We start from the raw sequence: 17,174 nt of genomic DNA, 5'->3' as shown, positions 1-17,174 counted from the left end.
ACCGCATTGACTTTTCTAAAGTCGACACAAAAATGGACTGAGCCACTGGCCTTGGGCACCAAGAACACCAGGCTACTCCAATCACTGTGTGACTCCTCTATTACTCCTAGGTTGAGCATAGCTTTGAGTTCATCTGAACTGGGGTGAATTGGTCTGCACTTTTAGACTTACCTCTGCTCCCAGCTCCTTTCTATCGGGAACCACCATTGCCAGAGCCACAGGAACTGCCTCTCTCCATGGTTTCAGGAGGTTGAGGTGGTATATTTGACATGCATCGCCTCTATCCTTTCTCTTGACCACATAGTCGACTTCTCCAACTCGCCATGTGACCTCAAAGGGTCTTTGCCACCTTGCCAGTAATTCAGAACTTGAAGTGCATCGTAAATCAAGTACTTTATCTTCTGGTGCATATTGCCATAGCTGAGTACCCCTGTCATATAGTCGGGACTGTCATTCTTGGGCCTGACACAAATTCTCCTGTTTTAGGTGACTTAAGGTGTGGAGTTTTGCTCTCAGGTCCAGAACCTACTGAATTTCATTTTTGTTGTTAGAAGGTCGCTCATCCCAATTTTCCGTAAAGATGTCTAAGCTGCTGCAAGGCTTGCACCTGTACAATAAGCCAATTGGGGAAAACCCTGTGGAGGCTTGTGGGACCTCTCGTTCTGCGAACAACAGAGGTTAGAGCCACCTATCCTGATTTCAAGCATCATCGTGAATGAAGTTACAAATCATATTTTTAAGCATTTGATTAAACCTTTCAACTAGCCCGTCCGTCTGCAGATGGTAAACACTGGTAAACACTGCTTTTGGGGTGGCCATTGGATTCACCAGCTGACATTCGTGACCTGGTGCACACCACCTGCAAACATTGCCACGAATGCCTTGCCAATAAAAATGGGCCATGAGATGGTTTAGACTGTCCCAAGTCTCTTCCTTGGTTTGAGTGGCCTATTTCACTAAATATAGCCTTTCCTGAATAACTGAAAAGTACGGGTGGGTTAGCGCAACATTAGGCTGGATTTGTTGACCATCAATTACTCTCACTTGGTCAAAGGCATGCCTCAGGGTCCCCCCCTTCACCAATCACGCATTTCCCAATGCCTTTGAATCAGACTTAGATGGACAGTGGTCTGGTTACACCCTGAGTCCACCAAGGTCTGATGTGTACTATTCGTATACTAACTGACATGCGGTACATTCCTGCCCGACCGGGGGAGGCCTGCGGCACATCAGGGCCCACTTCCATGAGAGAACAATAATCATGGAAATGCCTGGCTTTCCCGCCATGCCTGCAAACCTGCCCAGGCTTTGCCCGGAAGATCCTACCTGTGTAGAGAGAGAAGAAAATCAGGGAGGAAACCGGGTCCAGGGTGTCAGTTTTGGGGTCCCTGGCACCTTCATTCTGGGGAGCTGGAACTGGGGAATAAGAGGGGAGAGAAGCGAGAGAGTGAGAAAGACCAGGGACGTGAACCGTCACCAAGTGTTTCTCCGACAGCTGCATGGCTTCATCCAGGGATGTGGGCCAGTGGCCCTGGACCCAGTCCACCTCAGGAGTAGCTGCATAGGCCACCGATTGTGTGCACACGATGCACGGATTTACCGTGCAAAAATTCAGATTTTATTTAAAAAGCAAGAAAACCTCATCACTAGGCTTGCCACCTTCAATGTTGAAAAATAAGGAACACCCCTAACCCTCAACATTCAATCAGATATATAAAAAGAGCAATACATAACATAAAAACTGATTACCATATCCTTATCAGGGAAGTCCAAGTTAAAAGAATTCAGTGATTTCACTCTGTTTTCTCCTCTATAGCCATTTGGACATGGTTATTACCTGCCTCATACTGTTTCAAGTCAGACAGTACACCATGGGTGACAGAAAATGCTCTACACTAAACTGTATAGTTTGCCTTGTATTCATCATCAGGGGAAGGACTGACTACATTTCTCCTCTCATATTCACACCCGTACCTCAACAGCCTCTTGTGTTTCATGGGTTAGAAGACATTTTCTGTAACTAGGACAACAATGACATGCAACTTCATATAGTGTGTGCCCATAATGCTCTTCCCCATACCACTGAGCTTCTTTGAGCTTCTCTGCTATTTCTTGTGCAAATGCTTTGATTTTATTCACCATTATGTTATTCTCACCACTGTGTATGTATGAAATGAAGTTTACAAGAATATGGGACAATTTGTGTTCCTTATTGACTCACCAGGGGACACATCATTATACACTATATGGCTATATGTGGACACCTGAACAGTCTTCCAATTCATCCCAAAGGTGTCCAGTGTGGTTGAGATCAGGGCTCTGTGCAGGCAATTCAAGTTCTTCCTCTCCAACATTGGCAAACCATGTGTTCACGGACCTCGCTTTGCGGACAGGGGCATTGTCATGCTGGAACAGTTCTTGGCTTGGCCACTTAGTTCCAATGAAGGACAATTTTAATGTTACAGCATACAAGGGTATCCTATACAATTGTGTGCTTCCAACTGTGTGACAACAGTTTGGGAAAGGCCCACATATGGATGTGATGGTCAGGTGTCCACAAATTTGGCCATATAGTGTATTTTTCAATACGGGACAATCCCTTAGGCTATAATAACAGGTGGCACACAGATGGTAGGTCCTGGATGTATACTTTCCCACTTTTTACATATTCCACATATAAAAGTGAATGGCCTATTGTAGTCCGTATCACATGTACAGTACTATGCAAAAGTCTTAGGCACATGCAAAGAAATGCTGTAGAGCAAAGATGCCTTCAAAAATAAAAATGAAATCAAATGTTTCCACATTAAAAAATACTATAAATAGCAGTAAAGATACCTTCAAAATAATGAATTTAAATGTTTCTACATTAAAAAATACTATAAAGAGCAGTAAACAGTAATAAAATAAACAAAGTCAATATTTGGTGTGACAACCGCTTGCTTTAAAAGGAAAAAAAAATTGTAGTTTCAATTACAATTTGTGCAGTTTTGTAGGGAAACTAGCTGGTAAGTTTTACTGAGCATCTTGCGGAACCAGCCATAGTTCTTCTGGAGACCTTGACAGTTGCACTTGCTTCTTATTTTTGCATGCAAACCAAGTGGCCTTCATTATTATTTTTGTCTGAAAAGTGGTCTCTTACATTAAATGCTGCTTTCTTTACTGACATACTTGGCTATATTATTTTGTTTGTATGTTTCATTGTAATATGTTTAACAGTGTACCAGGCTTACCAACATAATTTCAGTCTCCGTTGGATTCCCATACACATACATATCAATCTAAATTTAGATTTTTTCCATTTTTAGTTTACTATCTTCTTGTTGTTTTCAATCTTGTAGTAAATGCTGTGTAATTTTGTCAAAATAAAGATTTTACAATGCACAAAGCACAGCTCACAAAACTCACAATTTCATTAGTCCATGAACTCACATTTAATTTCTTGGGGGAAAAACACACATAAACATAACATTTTGAAGATTCATTCTTCAAAATAAAAAACATTTGCATTTATTTACATATACTTGTCATTACATTGGCATTATACATAGATTAATTCTTCCACGTCTTCTCATTTCTTCCATTTTTGTAGGCATTCTTGTATACTGTTGTCTAGCATAAGGCAGAAAGCTGCACATATTGGTGCATAATGAATTTTAAGGCAACTATTTCCAAATAATTTATGTTAGAGAAATATGGATGACATATAGCTTCATACCATACTCTTCATACCATCTCTCACTCTCTCTCACTCTCTCTCTCTTATACACACACACACACACACACACACACTTACTGTAATACTGACCCCCCCAAAGACACCAAATCAGTGTAAAAATCATGAAGTTATGCAAACTATACAGTCAAAATTATACTATGGTTGACCAGCACTGTAACAAACTAGACTTTATATTAAGAACAACATAAAGCAGGCTTTTAAATGGTCTTTACTGATTGAAAATGAAATTCAAGTGCAAAAACTCTTTTATGCAGAAGTTTTATGAAACTTTGAGTAATCGTTTCAGTTTTCATTCCATATATAATTGGATGCAGGAGGGGTGGGATCAGAATAAAATGCACAGATATGAAAACATTAAGCTCTTTTGGAAGATAATAATTTAATCGATTATATATTACAGAGAAAAGAGTAGCTGATGAGAAATTAATAAATGTGATTAAATGCGGGAGACAGGTTTTTAAAGCCTTTTTTTTGGCATTTGCTGATGCTTTCAAACTAACAAGTAATATTTTTACATATGACATAACCACAAATAACAAAGGAAAAACAACAAAGATAACTACCAAAGCCAAGCCATACATGTCTCCAAATACACTCTTAACACATGAGAGGCTGATAACTGCCAAGTTATCACAAAACAGCTTGTTTATAGTGTACCTACACAAAGGCATCTGTGAAGTAAGATGTATTTGTGTACCTAAAAAGCAAATCGGAAAAATATAGGCTATGCCTAGAAGCAACCTAACTTTCATTGCTGTCATTATGTTATGATACTGCAATGGTTTACAAATAGCAACATATCTATCATATGCCATAATCATTAATATTAAGTATGCACATGCTGCATAAATATTGACACAGAATACTTGAAACAGACAGTTGTGAAAGGAGATCAATTTCATATTATCAAGAAGGTTGTTCATGATGTTAGGCAGGACTGCTGAGCTTCCAATAATTCCATTCAATGCCAAATTGAATAGAAATATGTACATAGGTTTGTGAAGACTTGTGTCAAGGTAGATCACCAGCATCAACAATAAATTTGCAAAAAGCGTTGCAAGATAAGTCAACAAACTGACAAAGAAAACTGCATAATTGAGAGGCCCAGAAGGTCCATAAGCCAAAAAAATTAAAGTTATGTTAAAATTGAGCATATTTACTGATTCTGTAAAAAAGACATAGAGTAGACATTATAGAACAGCATTGTCAAGAAAGTTACATTCCACTAAATGTATTACTCTTAAATCTTTATAAAGTGATTAAAAAAAGCCAGCGTTAAAAATACTGAGAATTATATTACAGACCATACCTGGACTTTGTTAAGACCTTGCCAAGCATGACAGTTTTCTGTTCACCAGAAACTAGTTTATATAGCTTTCCTTTAACTGTTAGAAATTTCTCTATGGAAGACTGAGCAACAGTTTCCCCTCTGGCATTAATTAAGAAGTATTGCACATGTCATTTTAAGGTCAAAGGTATAGTGGATATTGTGAATGCTTTGTTATACAAAGCAGTTTTGTTATACAGACTACTGCTATTACTATTGCTATTAAACTATTTTAAGCAATTGTATATTGTTATTTAATGATTAATATGAATTTGTTAATGATCCTATAGAGTGGATTAATGTGTTAACATTATGTGCCATGTTAACATTAATTAATATAATAAAAACAAATTATAATCGAGTTAACCTAACATTTATTTTTAATACTAAGATCTCTTAAGGATCATATAAAGTTTAATTTGTTAACATTAATATATACATATATGAACATTAATTAATTGATTATACACTTATGGTCCATTGTAATAGGAACACTAGTACATCAGCCAATCATGTGGCAGCAGCACAATGCATAAAATCATGCAGATACAGGTCAAGAACTTCAGTTAATGTTCACATCAAACATCAGAATGGGGAAAAAGTGTGATGTCAGTGACTTTAACCGTGGCATGGCTGTTGGCGCCAGATGGGCTAGTTTGAGTATTTCAGAAACTGCTTAACTCTTGGGATTTTCACACACAGCAGTCTCTAGAGTATACGCGGAATGGTGCGAAAAACAAAAAACACTGAGTGAGCGGCAGTTCCCTGGGTGGAAACACATTGTTGATAAGGGAACTCAGAGGAGAATGACCCAACTGGTCTGAGCTGACAGGAAGTCTAGAGTAACTCAAATAAGCACTCTTTACCACTATGGTGAGCAGAAATGCATCTCACAGCAGTGAGACAGAAGAAGACCACATCAAGTTCCATTCTTATCACCCAAGAACAAGAATCTGAGGCTATCATGGGCACAGACTCACCAAAACTGGACAGTTGAAGACTGGAAAAGACCAGGTGAAATTTTTTTCTAATCTTCAATGAGTCCGTGCCCATGATAGCCTCAGATTCCTGCCTGTTCTTGGTTGACAGGAGTGGAACCCAATGTGGTCTTCTGCTGTTGTAGCCCATCTACCTCAAAGTTCAATGTTTTGTGCAGGCTAAGATGCTTTTCTGCTCACCAGGGTTGTAAAGAGTGATTACATGAGTTATTATATTCTTCCCGGCAGCTCGAACCAATCTGGTCATTCTCCTCTGACCTCTCTTAACAACAAGGCATTTTTTTTGTTTTTTGTTTTGTTTTTTGCAGCATTCTGTGTAAACTCTAGAGACTTAGCTAGAGACTAGAGATTTAACTAAATCATGATCATTTTATAATTTATTTTCAAAATAATAATGCATTATACATACATTGTACACTTTTCACCATGGGATACCAAATGTACAATTGGACTTTATGAAATTGAGTCTTTGTATGTTGATATGGAGTGACATGCATAACATATTTTGGAGATGAGGTACCTGTAGCATTTCTGGGAGGGGAGAAGAGTGAGCAATCTATGGTTTGGGTGCAAGATGTCCATGACAAAGTAGACAAAAGTAGACAAAGTTTGTGACAGATGTCTTCAATGTAGGGTAGCTGGGCACCTGTGATGTGTTGGGTGGTTTTCAACACCCACTGGAGGGCCTTCTGGTCGGAGACTGAGCAGCTGCCATACCACATTGAGATGCAATTCATCAGTATGCTCTTTAAAGAACAGTGATAGAAGCTAACTAGTATCTGTGTGATTAGGTGAGCTTTCCTCAGTCTCCTCAAGAAGTAAAGATGCTGATGTGTCTTCTTGATTAGGGTGGAAGTGTTGATGGCCCAAGAGATGTGGACACCCAGGAACTTAAAGCCAGCTACACACTCCACCTCAGTCCCATTGATATAGATAGGGGTGTGCATGTGGGTCTTCTTGGTCCACTGGCAGTCCACAATGAGCTTCTTGGTCTTCTGGGTGTTGAAGGACAGGTTGATGTCAGCACACCACAACACCAGGTGCAGGACCTCCTCTCTGCAGGCCATCTCGTCATCATTGCATGGTGACAGAGAACTTGATTATGGAGTTCGAGCTATAAACAGGTATGCAGTCATGGGTGGACAGGGAGTAGAGGAGAGGGATAAGCACACAGCCCTGTGGGATGGACCCTGATCAAGAAGGCATGTCAGAGTTTATACTTCTTGAGGAGACTGAGCAAAGCTCACCTATCTACCCAGTACAAGGGTGGAGGAAATGTGGCTGTCAAACCTAACAGACTTAGGTATGTTAGTGAGGAAGTCCAGGGTCCAATTACAGAGCAAGGTGCTGATGCCAAGGTCGGGAAGCTTGGAGATCAGCTTGGAAGGGTTAACGGTGTTAATGGCTCACACTCTATCAATGAATAGCATCCTAACGTAGGAGTTTTCCAGGAGGGTCAGGGCAGAGTGGAATGCTGTGGTGATGGCGTCCTGTGTTGACCTGTTTGGGCTGTAGGCGAACTGATATGGGTCCAGTTTTGAGGGCATGCAGGATTTCAGATGGCAAAGGATCAGCCTCTCAAAACACTTGGCAGTGATGGGTATGAGGACAACAGGAGAAAAGTCACTGAGGATCAAGGCCCATGGAATTTTTCTGGACTGGCACAATAGTTGCTGTCTTGAGGCAGGTGGGAATCATTGCTTGGTCTAGGGACAGGTTAAAAATGTCTACGAAGACCTCAGCCAGTTGTTCTGCACAGGTCTTAAGCACACAGCCTGGAATGCCATCAGGGCCAACAACTTTGTGTGCATTCACTCTAAGGTGAAAAGTACAGATAGCCATTAGTCACAGTCACACATCATGTGACTTTGCCTCATGTGCACAAAAAGTTATCCAGGTGTTTAAAAATGGTCCCTGGTTGTTAGGAAGGGTGAAATTGAAACACCGGTGACACTGTGTAACCTTGCTGATTACATAACTGGAGTTTTGACATTAACATTATATAAATATGACCTTAATAATAAAAATTATTACACAAAATTTATGAGTAAATGTCAAAAACTCTAGGAATATATATAGATAGATAAAGATAGCTAAGATGATACTCTTATTAGCACTCTTATTAACTCTTATTCCTCACTCTCTGTCGAGCTACACATGCTACTTCTGAGATGCCAGTGATCCTGACCCCTTCTGCTCCCGGACCTGTCTGACCCATCCTGATGCCCTACTTCTGGTTGGAGTTCTCATCAGCTGAGTTTGCTCGCTGCTGCTGGGGGTGGGCCCCATATGGACGGCCTGAAGAACCATTTGGATTGCTGGGGATAGTTCCACCTGGGGGCTGTGGATATGGCTTGGGGATCACATATGGGGAGCTGTACTGTAATGGCTTGGGACTGCGATTGCTGTAGTGGCTTTGGGGCTGCAGTTGCCACGAGCACTTTCGTACTCAGGACTCCAACAGTGGACAGTGGATAGATTTTAACCAACCAGACTTCTTGCAAAAACTGTGTTGAATTTACTGGTTGCACAATTGCACTATTTGTCCATATAGTACACAAAAATAGAAGGGATTTATTTATAATTGCACTATCCATTGCACCCAGATGAGGATGGGTTCCCTTTTGAGCCTCGTTTCCCTCAAGGTTTCTTTCTCATATTGTGTCAGGGAGTTTTTCCTTGCCACCGTCGCCTCTGGCTTGCTCATTAGGGATAAATTCACATATTTACAATATATTTTTTGTGAATCCATTTATTTCTGTAAAGCTGCTTTGTGACAATGTCCATTGTTGTCCATTGTCCAATTTTATTTGCTATACAAATAAAATTGAATTGAATTGAATTATTAATATTAATAAAAGCACATTAATGAAACTACAAAAATGGTTGTTTTAGGTTACTGAGTGACCACTGAAAAACACAATAAAGTAATTTATAAAATAATGCCAACGTATGTATTAAATAACCTCAGGAACATGTAGGACACACTGTATCTCTGCTTTCAAGTAACAACCCAAATAACAGGCTACGTTATATAAGTTAATGGAACCAAAGCATCCTGAAAGCAAACAAGAAACTGATTTATGGTTTCAGATCTTAAGATTTAAAAATTAGTTAATTAATTAGCATTAAGGCTTTTGCCCACCATATATATATTTTTTAATTAATTGTAAGTAGGCCAGGTCCATTGCAACTTAAGTACCCACTTTGCATAGAATAGAAAACAATGCAAGATGAAAAAGATGACACTAGATGGCGATAGAAGTAAGCAGGGATGAAGGCAGCATATGTCAACAATGTTCTTGTTTAAAGCAACAATGCTCCTAAAAGCACTGGAATCAGACTAAAGCCCTGAAAGTTGCTTAAAGGTAAGGACATAGAGTTAATTATCAATTGACCATGGTTTTTTTGGTAAAAGGCAAGGTATATGAATACTTACTAGTTTATAAAACAGTGGAAAAATAAACTCTTTATATTATAGCAATTAATCAACAACTTAAACAACTTAAATCTCAAATGGTTGATATTGACAGTGGCTGACATAAGTATCACCCCCTGCATTTTGTAGTGTGTGAAATGGACTTAACAGGAAATATAGAGTGTATCATAAATTTAAATGTATATAGTTTGAAAAATAATTTACAAATAAAAGAAGATAAAATAGTAATCCATTCTGTTTCATCAAGTTAGTGTTTTTATGATTTATGGGCCCATAATCCACCCCCACCCAGTCATCTATCTACTGTTTATCCTGTCTTCATTTATATATTTTTTAAAAATTGTACATTTTAACTGTTCTCTCTACCTTATCTACCTTACCCACCTTCCCAGCTGAGAGTGCTCTTTTTCAATTTATAGTAATTAAGAACAATTAAACAGGTATTTTTTCTGTATACTGTGTGCATCCACAAAAGGCTGCTAATTTTGTGTAAACATATTAATTGATTTATTCCCAAATGCATTGTCTTTCCTTAAGCATAATTATAAGTGCTTACCCTCAGGTTATAGGTAGCAATGTCAATATTGTGGATTCACTTCCTGGTAGATAAACCTGCTAATCATGTTCATATAGTAACTGCATATTCATTATAATAATAATAATAATAATAATAATAATAATAATAATAATAATTATTATTATTATTATTATTATTATTGTTACAAAGCACATCTGTGTAATAACATATTACTAACCCAGCATCTAATTAGGTAAATATGTACTGTGCATACATGATAAATTCCACCTCAAATATCAAATACCTTTTCTAGCCATGTTTCTTTTTGATCTTGTTAGTCATTCAACATCTGCACCTTTATTACATGCTGTTATTCAAGGCAGCTTATAACAATCCACAATCTACAGTCATAATCTGTAGCCGGTATATAAAAAGACTAACAATATTCTGACTTGAAATGTGGCTCTAATTGTCTAGAAAGTAATCAGATTTTTTGGTATTGGCTCTATTACAGGACTGGGAGAATGTCAAGGGGATAGAATTTATATTTAAGAGCACCTTAAAGTCAGGTCAGTTAAGCAGACCAATAACAAGATTTTCCAAGTGTGCTTGATGAACAATATCAATAGCAGTTAAAAGATTTACACAGAGTACATAGTAATGTTTTACTGTGCAGAACACGTAGAAGTGTTAAGGTTTTAAAATCATTTTAGATTATTTCCATTTACTATTATAAATAACACACTGTCTATATATGGTAAAATTACACAGAATTTGCTCTACATGTTATGAAATTGTGTCAAAACATGACTGTGTAAATTTGTTATTTCTGAATTTTTAGTTTTGTACAGAAAAGTTCAGTTGAAGGGATGGATTACTGGTCAGTCTACAACTTCTGTGAATTCCATTTAATTGGATTTACAGACCTTCAAGGATACCGGCCCCTCCTCTTTATTCCCTTTTTGATCATATTTGCCCATGCTTTAACAGCTAACTCTGTACTGATATTGGTAATTTTAAAGCAAAACACTTTGCATGCTCCTGTGTACATTTTGATTGCATTAATTACTGCTCTTGGTAATATTGCTGTGCCAATATTCGTATTCCCAGGATGCTGAATAGTTTTTTGCGTGATTTGAATTTAATAGCTAAAAGTGAATGCCTCATCCAAATGTTTGTTCTTCATGTTACAAATTGCTTTCAGTCAAGCATTTTATTTGGATGGCTGTTGACAGGTTTTGTGCCATTATCTACCCTTTACATTACCATAACTTTGAAAAATTTGAAACAATTCTCTCCTTTTCCGCTCTATTTTGGTAATTCATAATTTTGTACTTGGAATTGTTGGTCCTGTCGTACCAATGCCATTTTGCAAGTCAAACCTAATTTACCACTGCGTATGTGAGCATACATCAGTTGTTAATATGGCCTGTGGTGATGTCTCTAAAAACTATATAGCTGGTGTATTAGGTTTCAGCATTTCAAGTACTGCTTGTGTCTTTATACTTTCCTCCTATGTTGCTATTTTTTGATAATATTTCAGTCTCCCTATAGAGACTCTTGCCAAAAAGCCATTCAGACATGCAGCACTCAATGAGTATAGCAGTTACCTATTTCAGTATTGTTACTGCATTTGTTGGAGATAGGGTAAATACAATTCTATGAGTTGTGCAGGTCTTGACTACCTTAATGTATCTCCTAGACCCTGCCTGCTTTAACCCCCTTATTTGTGGTTTACGACTAAAGAATTAGAATCAATCTGATCAAATATTCGAAACAATAAAATTAGCACCTAGTCACAGTTGTTCCAGTGAAATAGCAAAAGTTTGGGCTTCCATGTATTGATTTATGAAATAGTAATAAGGTTTAATAACAGTTCATTTTTAGTGTTGCAGTGTAAGTGGTAAATAATTTACAGACCTTCAACAATTTATCAACATATGAGTAGATTAGTGGTAGTGAAGCATTTTTAATTGAGACAATCTGTAAACTATCAAACTATCAGTAAAAGCATCAGTGCATCTGTGTAGACCTTAATGTAAATATTATATTACATGTTGTAAATAATTATTTTCAAGGACTTATATTGTATTAGGATGTTTTTATTTCTTTTGCAGTAACTGAGATTCTGTGTGTCAAGAGAAATGGTACAGACTGTTAATCTACATGCAGTAACATATTAACAATGCATCTCTAATGCAAGTGTATGTCATGTAAATGTCATGTAAATTGTAGACAAGGCGATGGATGCAAGTGCAGCCTTTTATTGTGGAAAGTGCAAAACATCAAATAAAATTGTGAGCACAAGAACCATAAAACTAAACAGAATATACTTGGCAAAACATCCAGGCTATGGTACGCATGGCAACATGCATGGCAACCGAAGCTTGACAGACAGACACTGAAAAACATGAACTTACATAGTGGTGCCAATCAAGGTAAAACAGGTGTAAGTGATTAGTGACATGTGATGTACTGGGGCTGATGGGTAGTGTAGTTCAGCACGCTTTTGGCGCTATCCTGACAGAGCCCTCCTTAACACACATCTCCTGATGAGCCCTGAAGTCTCTTTGATGATAAGGGCCCTTAGGCCAACATAGTTTCTCAGGAGCGATACCCTTAGCGTAGACGGCAAGAGGTGTGATGTCCTCCACATGGCAGTGAGGCGGAGCGATCCCTTCCGCATAGCTAAGGGGTGAGAGCGGAGCGACGGCCACTGAGAAGTCAGAAGAAGGAGCGAAGCCCAAGGCGGAGCCAGAGGGGGGAATGACTTTCTCGACAAAGCCTGAGGGGGAAGCGACGTTTTCCGCTGAGCCAGAGGGGGGATCGATGTCCTCCACGAAGCCAGACGAGGGAGTGATGTCCTCCAAGCAGCAAGAAGGGGGAGCGATGCACACCGTGAAGCAAGGGGAGGCGCAACGTCCTCAGCAGAGCAGGGAGGTGGAGCTACATCCGAAGTGGAGTCGGGTGGCATAGTGATGTCTGAGGCAGAGCAGGGAGACAGAGTGATGCCCATGGTGAGGCCATGATTGATAAAGGTGTCTTCTGAGGGGCAGAGAGGCAGGGGGACACCCCCCAGAGGAGCAAGGGGACAGAGTGATGTCCTCAGTGGGGCAGGGAGGGTGGAAGCTGGCCAAGAAGGGAGCCCCCTACCCAATAAATTCCCCAAGGAGGCACCTGGTCTCAGGCCCAGCCATGAGTTGGTCCAGGAAGGCCTCAAGCTGTTTGAGCTGCCTCTGGTTCTCCCATATTTGCTCCTTCTGGGCCCACATGCACCAAAACATGTCTGCTGCATCCACAGTCATTCATGTTTCTGTCATGTAAACTAGACGCGGTGGCTGCAGGTGCAGACTTTTATTGTGGAAAGTGCAAAACAACAACTAAAATGGTGAGCACAAGAACTATAACACTAAACAGAAGGCACATGGCAAACCATGCAAGCTATGGTACACATGGCAACCCATGACCATGATAACGACAACAGAAGCTTGTCAAACAGACCCTGGAAGACATGAACTTAAATAGTGGTGCCAATCAAAGTAAAATAGGACACAGGTGTGAGTGATTAGTGACATGTGATGTACTGGGGCTGATGGGTAGTGTAGTTCAGCGCCCTTTTGGCGCTACCCTGACAGTAAAATTAACTATGGCATCTACCAAATGTAATAACATATTAACTTTGAAAACTGTAGACATCTGATGTCTATAGAATGGTACTCCACAAATACCTGTATATTTTTAATATGTTCCTGATAATCTGTTGATAGTTTACTGTTGTTGTTTATGGATTATTGTTTTACCAATAATCTACAAAAGCATGAGACTTTGTCAAGGATTTATTTGTAGGTTTTTAATTTAGTTGTAAATAAATTTGGCCTATAATGAAAGAATTTTGTTGATTAATGGACACATACTGTAAGTGTCATGGGTAGCAGTGGCCAGAAGCTTATTTGTGTCTCTTTGTGCTTTCACTGGCTCCTGTAACCGGCAAGAGAGAGAGTGTGTGATTCAGCTGGCAGAGAGACACACCTGCATAAACATGCCGCCAAGCATGAACTTGAACTTGATGAAGTGACAGCTGTGATTCCAGGATGGACCATCATTATATTGTTGTCCTGTTGCTGCCGCCATGGACACAGCTGAAGTATTCCAGCATCAAGAGGGTGGTCCTGCAAGCCGTTTGACTGGACACCTGAGGAGCACCACCAACGCTTCTGGTCACTGACAGGAAGGACTCCTGGTGGTTGATGGCGAGGAGCAGGATACAGAACAGATCAAGGGAACAAATAGGGTTAACAATGAGAAGGTAGTGACCTCATTAATTATTAACATAATTTACAAGGAATAATGTGAACACACACTGTATGTACCACAGACATGCAATATCAATTGGCCAAAAATCTTGTTTATATCCTTTTTAATGTTTGATTTCTTAACTCTTACTAAGTTTATCAAAATCTAACTCTCATACTAAGTTTATCAAAATCTAGCCATAATATAGATGTAATAAAAGGGGCCATTAACTGAGACTCTCTCAAATTGCATACTTACTTATATAAAATGAAATTATATATGAAATTAACAGCGTTTAGTGTAAATAGGTTTGATCTTGGCAGACTAGATCTGCTGCTGCTGCTGCTGAGAAAGTATTAAGACTTGCTCTGTCAGACATGCTCAGGCATACAGATATTAAGAAACGTGCTGCTGTTGCAAAAGGTAAAGTAAGATGGACCCCCGTATCAGACCTAACAGGTGGTATATATGAAACAGATAAATCATGTCAGAACTTTTCCCACCTTTAATGTGCAATTGCAAAGTATAAAAAGTAAATGTAAAACAATCAGAAACAAACAAAAAAATAAAAACCATATGATGAGTTAGCTAATTAAGTATATTAACATAGACTAATAGTAACAAGGGTATATGATTATTATCCTCTTCTAGCAAAGTTTGAAATGTACACATTTTTAGTCAAGGGTACAAACATAATCACCAAAGTTTCGGCTGTGTGTTCTGTCCTCGCAGTGCATGTAAAAGCGAAAACACAAATCTGGTTAGCCGTTTTAATTTCTCTCTATGTGTTGTAACACGCAAAAAATGAAACTAAGATAAATCATGTCAGAACTTTTCCCACCTTTAATGTGAAATTATAAAAAGTATAAAAAAAAATAAGTGAAAAACAATCAGAAACAATGTGAAATTTCAATATGAGATTGCAAAGTAAAATAAATAAAGTGAAAAACGATCAGAATTTTTTTAAGGAAAAAAAGAAAAATACAAAACTTACAATGACCAAGTCGCATCAGTGTGCACACCACTAAACTAGTACTTTGTTGAGGCATCTTTTGATTTTATTACGCTCAGTCTTTTTGAGTAAGAGTCTATCAGCGTGGCACATCTTGACTTAGCAATATTTTCCCACTCTTTCTTCCAAAAACATTCTAGACCCATCAAATTGTGAGTGCATCTCCTGTGCACAGCTTGCTTCAGGTCAGCCCACAGATGTTTAGTTGGATTCAGGTCTGGGCTCTGGCTAGGCCATTCAAAAACATTGATCTTCTTTTGGTTAAGCCATTCCTTTGTTGATTTGGATGTATGCTTTGGGTCATTGTCATGCTGAAAGGTGAAATTCCTTTTCATCGTCAGCTTTCTAGCAGATGCCTGAATGGTTTGTACTAAAATCGACTGCTGTTTGTAGCTATTCATGATTCCCTCCACCTTGATAAAAGCCACAGATCTAGCTGAAGAAAAGCAGCCAAAGCATGAAGCTGCCACCACAATGCTTCACATTGGGTATGGCATTGTTTTGGTGATATGCTTTTTTCGTTCGAAATATATCTTTTGGAATTATGAAATTATAATCCCTTTTCGAGTTGTTAGCATCAGACCATAACACATTTTGCCACATGGTTTAGGGTGATTTAGTTGGGCTTACATGTTTGTTTGTGAGAAAGTGCTTCTGTCTAGCCACCCTACCCCATAGCCCAGACATCTGAAGAATACAAGAGATTGTTGTTATATATATAATTCTAGAACATCTTTTAATATTTTGTTTATACTTTAATTTTAATGCAATTTTCCTACAAAAATGTTACATTTTACAAACTTATTTTTTACATTCTCTATTTTTTACATTTTACAAACATGTATACTCCCACATAAAAGTATGTTCTAAATACCAATTTTTAGATATTCCAGATTAAAACTTTTAAATGCATGGTTCATGTCAAATAGTCCAAGTCAGTCAGTGCACTGAAAATAATGAAATTGAAATTTATATTAATTATCCAGTCTATCTTCTAGGTTATTAATAACATGAAATAATACCTTGAGTTTAATTATACATTTAAAATGGATTCTACAAAATATACAGCTATGTGAAATATATGAACACACTTTATACTTAGTACTTATGCTGGGTTCGAGGTGACAATAAGTACTTTTATTCGGTATTTTGTAGAGGCATCTTTAGCAGAAATTACAGCTTTGAATCTTCTTGGGTAAGTCTCTGCAAGCTTTGCACACCTGGATTTGGACAGTTTACCCCCATTCCTCCTGAAAGGATTAAGCTTGAAAGAATCTGTCAGGATTTTGTATTGTCATTATGGGTTACTGTGTTTAAATGGGCAAAAACTCAAATTATTTAATTTTAAATTAAATCTATAACACAATAAAGTGTGCAAAAAAAAGAAGGGGTCTGATAACTTTTTGAAATCACTGTATATTTAAAGATGCTCTGTCATAGCACTTTCTAGAGTTCAGATTGATGTGAGAGATACAAATAGCAATAAAGCAAAAAAAAAAAAACAAAAACGGATGACAAAGTTTTGCAGGTGGGTGCTCCTTAAAAGGAATAAACCACACACAGACTAGGATAATGCACTACATACGAATACAAATACAACTCTCCTTCTCAGGTATGGATCATTTGTGTTTATTAACTAGTAATGTGATTTTGTGATGTGCAATATCAGTATTAACAGATTTCCTTTTGATTTCTGTGTTTGTTTTAAGCAACATGTTTCTATTTACACAATCTCTAACATCACATCAGTTCTTAAATAAGTTATAAATGCATAAACTGATTTGCATGCTGTGAGAACTGTATGACAACAGCCATTTCACTTTACACATTTCACAGTCAAATTCAAGGA

At 38.2% G+C, this 17,174-nt stretch overlaps 1 protein-coding gene and 1 pseudogene across 1 annotated transcript; one reads left to right on the top strand and one right to left on the bottom strand.

The window, feature by feature from the left end:
• Positions 1–1,114: 1,114 nt before the first annotated feature.
• Positions 1,115–5,021, bottom strand: LOC117599102 (olfactory receptor 52K1). Its single transcript, XM_034310873.2, has 2 exons — positions 4,008–5,021; positions 1,115–1,557 (listed from the first exon to the last, which is right to left on the bottom strand). Exons 1-2 carry the CDS (start codon positions 4,891–4,893, stop codon positions 1,115–1,117), a joined length of 1,329 nt encoding a protein of 442 aa, XP_034166764.2. The 5' UTR covers positions 4,894–5,021.
• Positions 5,022–10,889: 5,868 nt separating this feature from the next.
• Positions 10,890–11,772, top strand: LOC128317025 (olfactory receptor 52J3-like; annotated as a pseudogene).
• The last annotated feature ends 5,402 nt before the right edge of the window (positions 11,773–17,174 follow it).

The sequence above is a fragment of the Pangasianodon hypophthalmus genome, chromosome 14, assembly GCF_027358585.1.
Source record: "Pangasianodon hypophthalmus isolate fPanHyp1 chromosome 14, fPanHyp1.pri, whole genome shotgun sequence".
In the NCBI taxonomy this organism is placed as follows: Eukaryota; Metazoa; Chordata; class Actinopteri; order Siluriformes; family Pangasiidae; genus Pangasianodon; species Pangasianodon hypophthalmus.
Note: the sequence above shows the minus strand (reverse complement) of the source record. Positions and strands in the feature narration are given on the sequence as shown.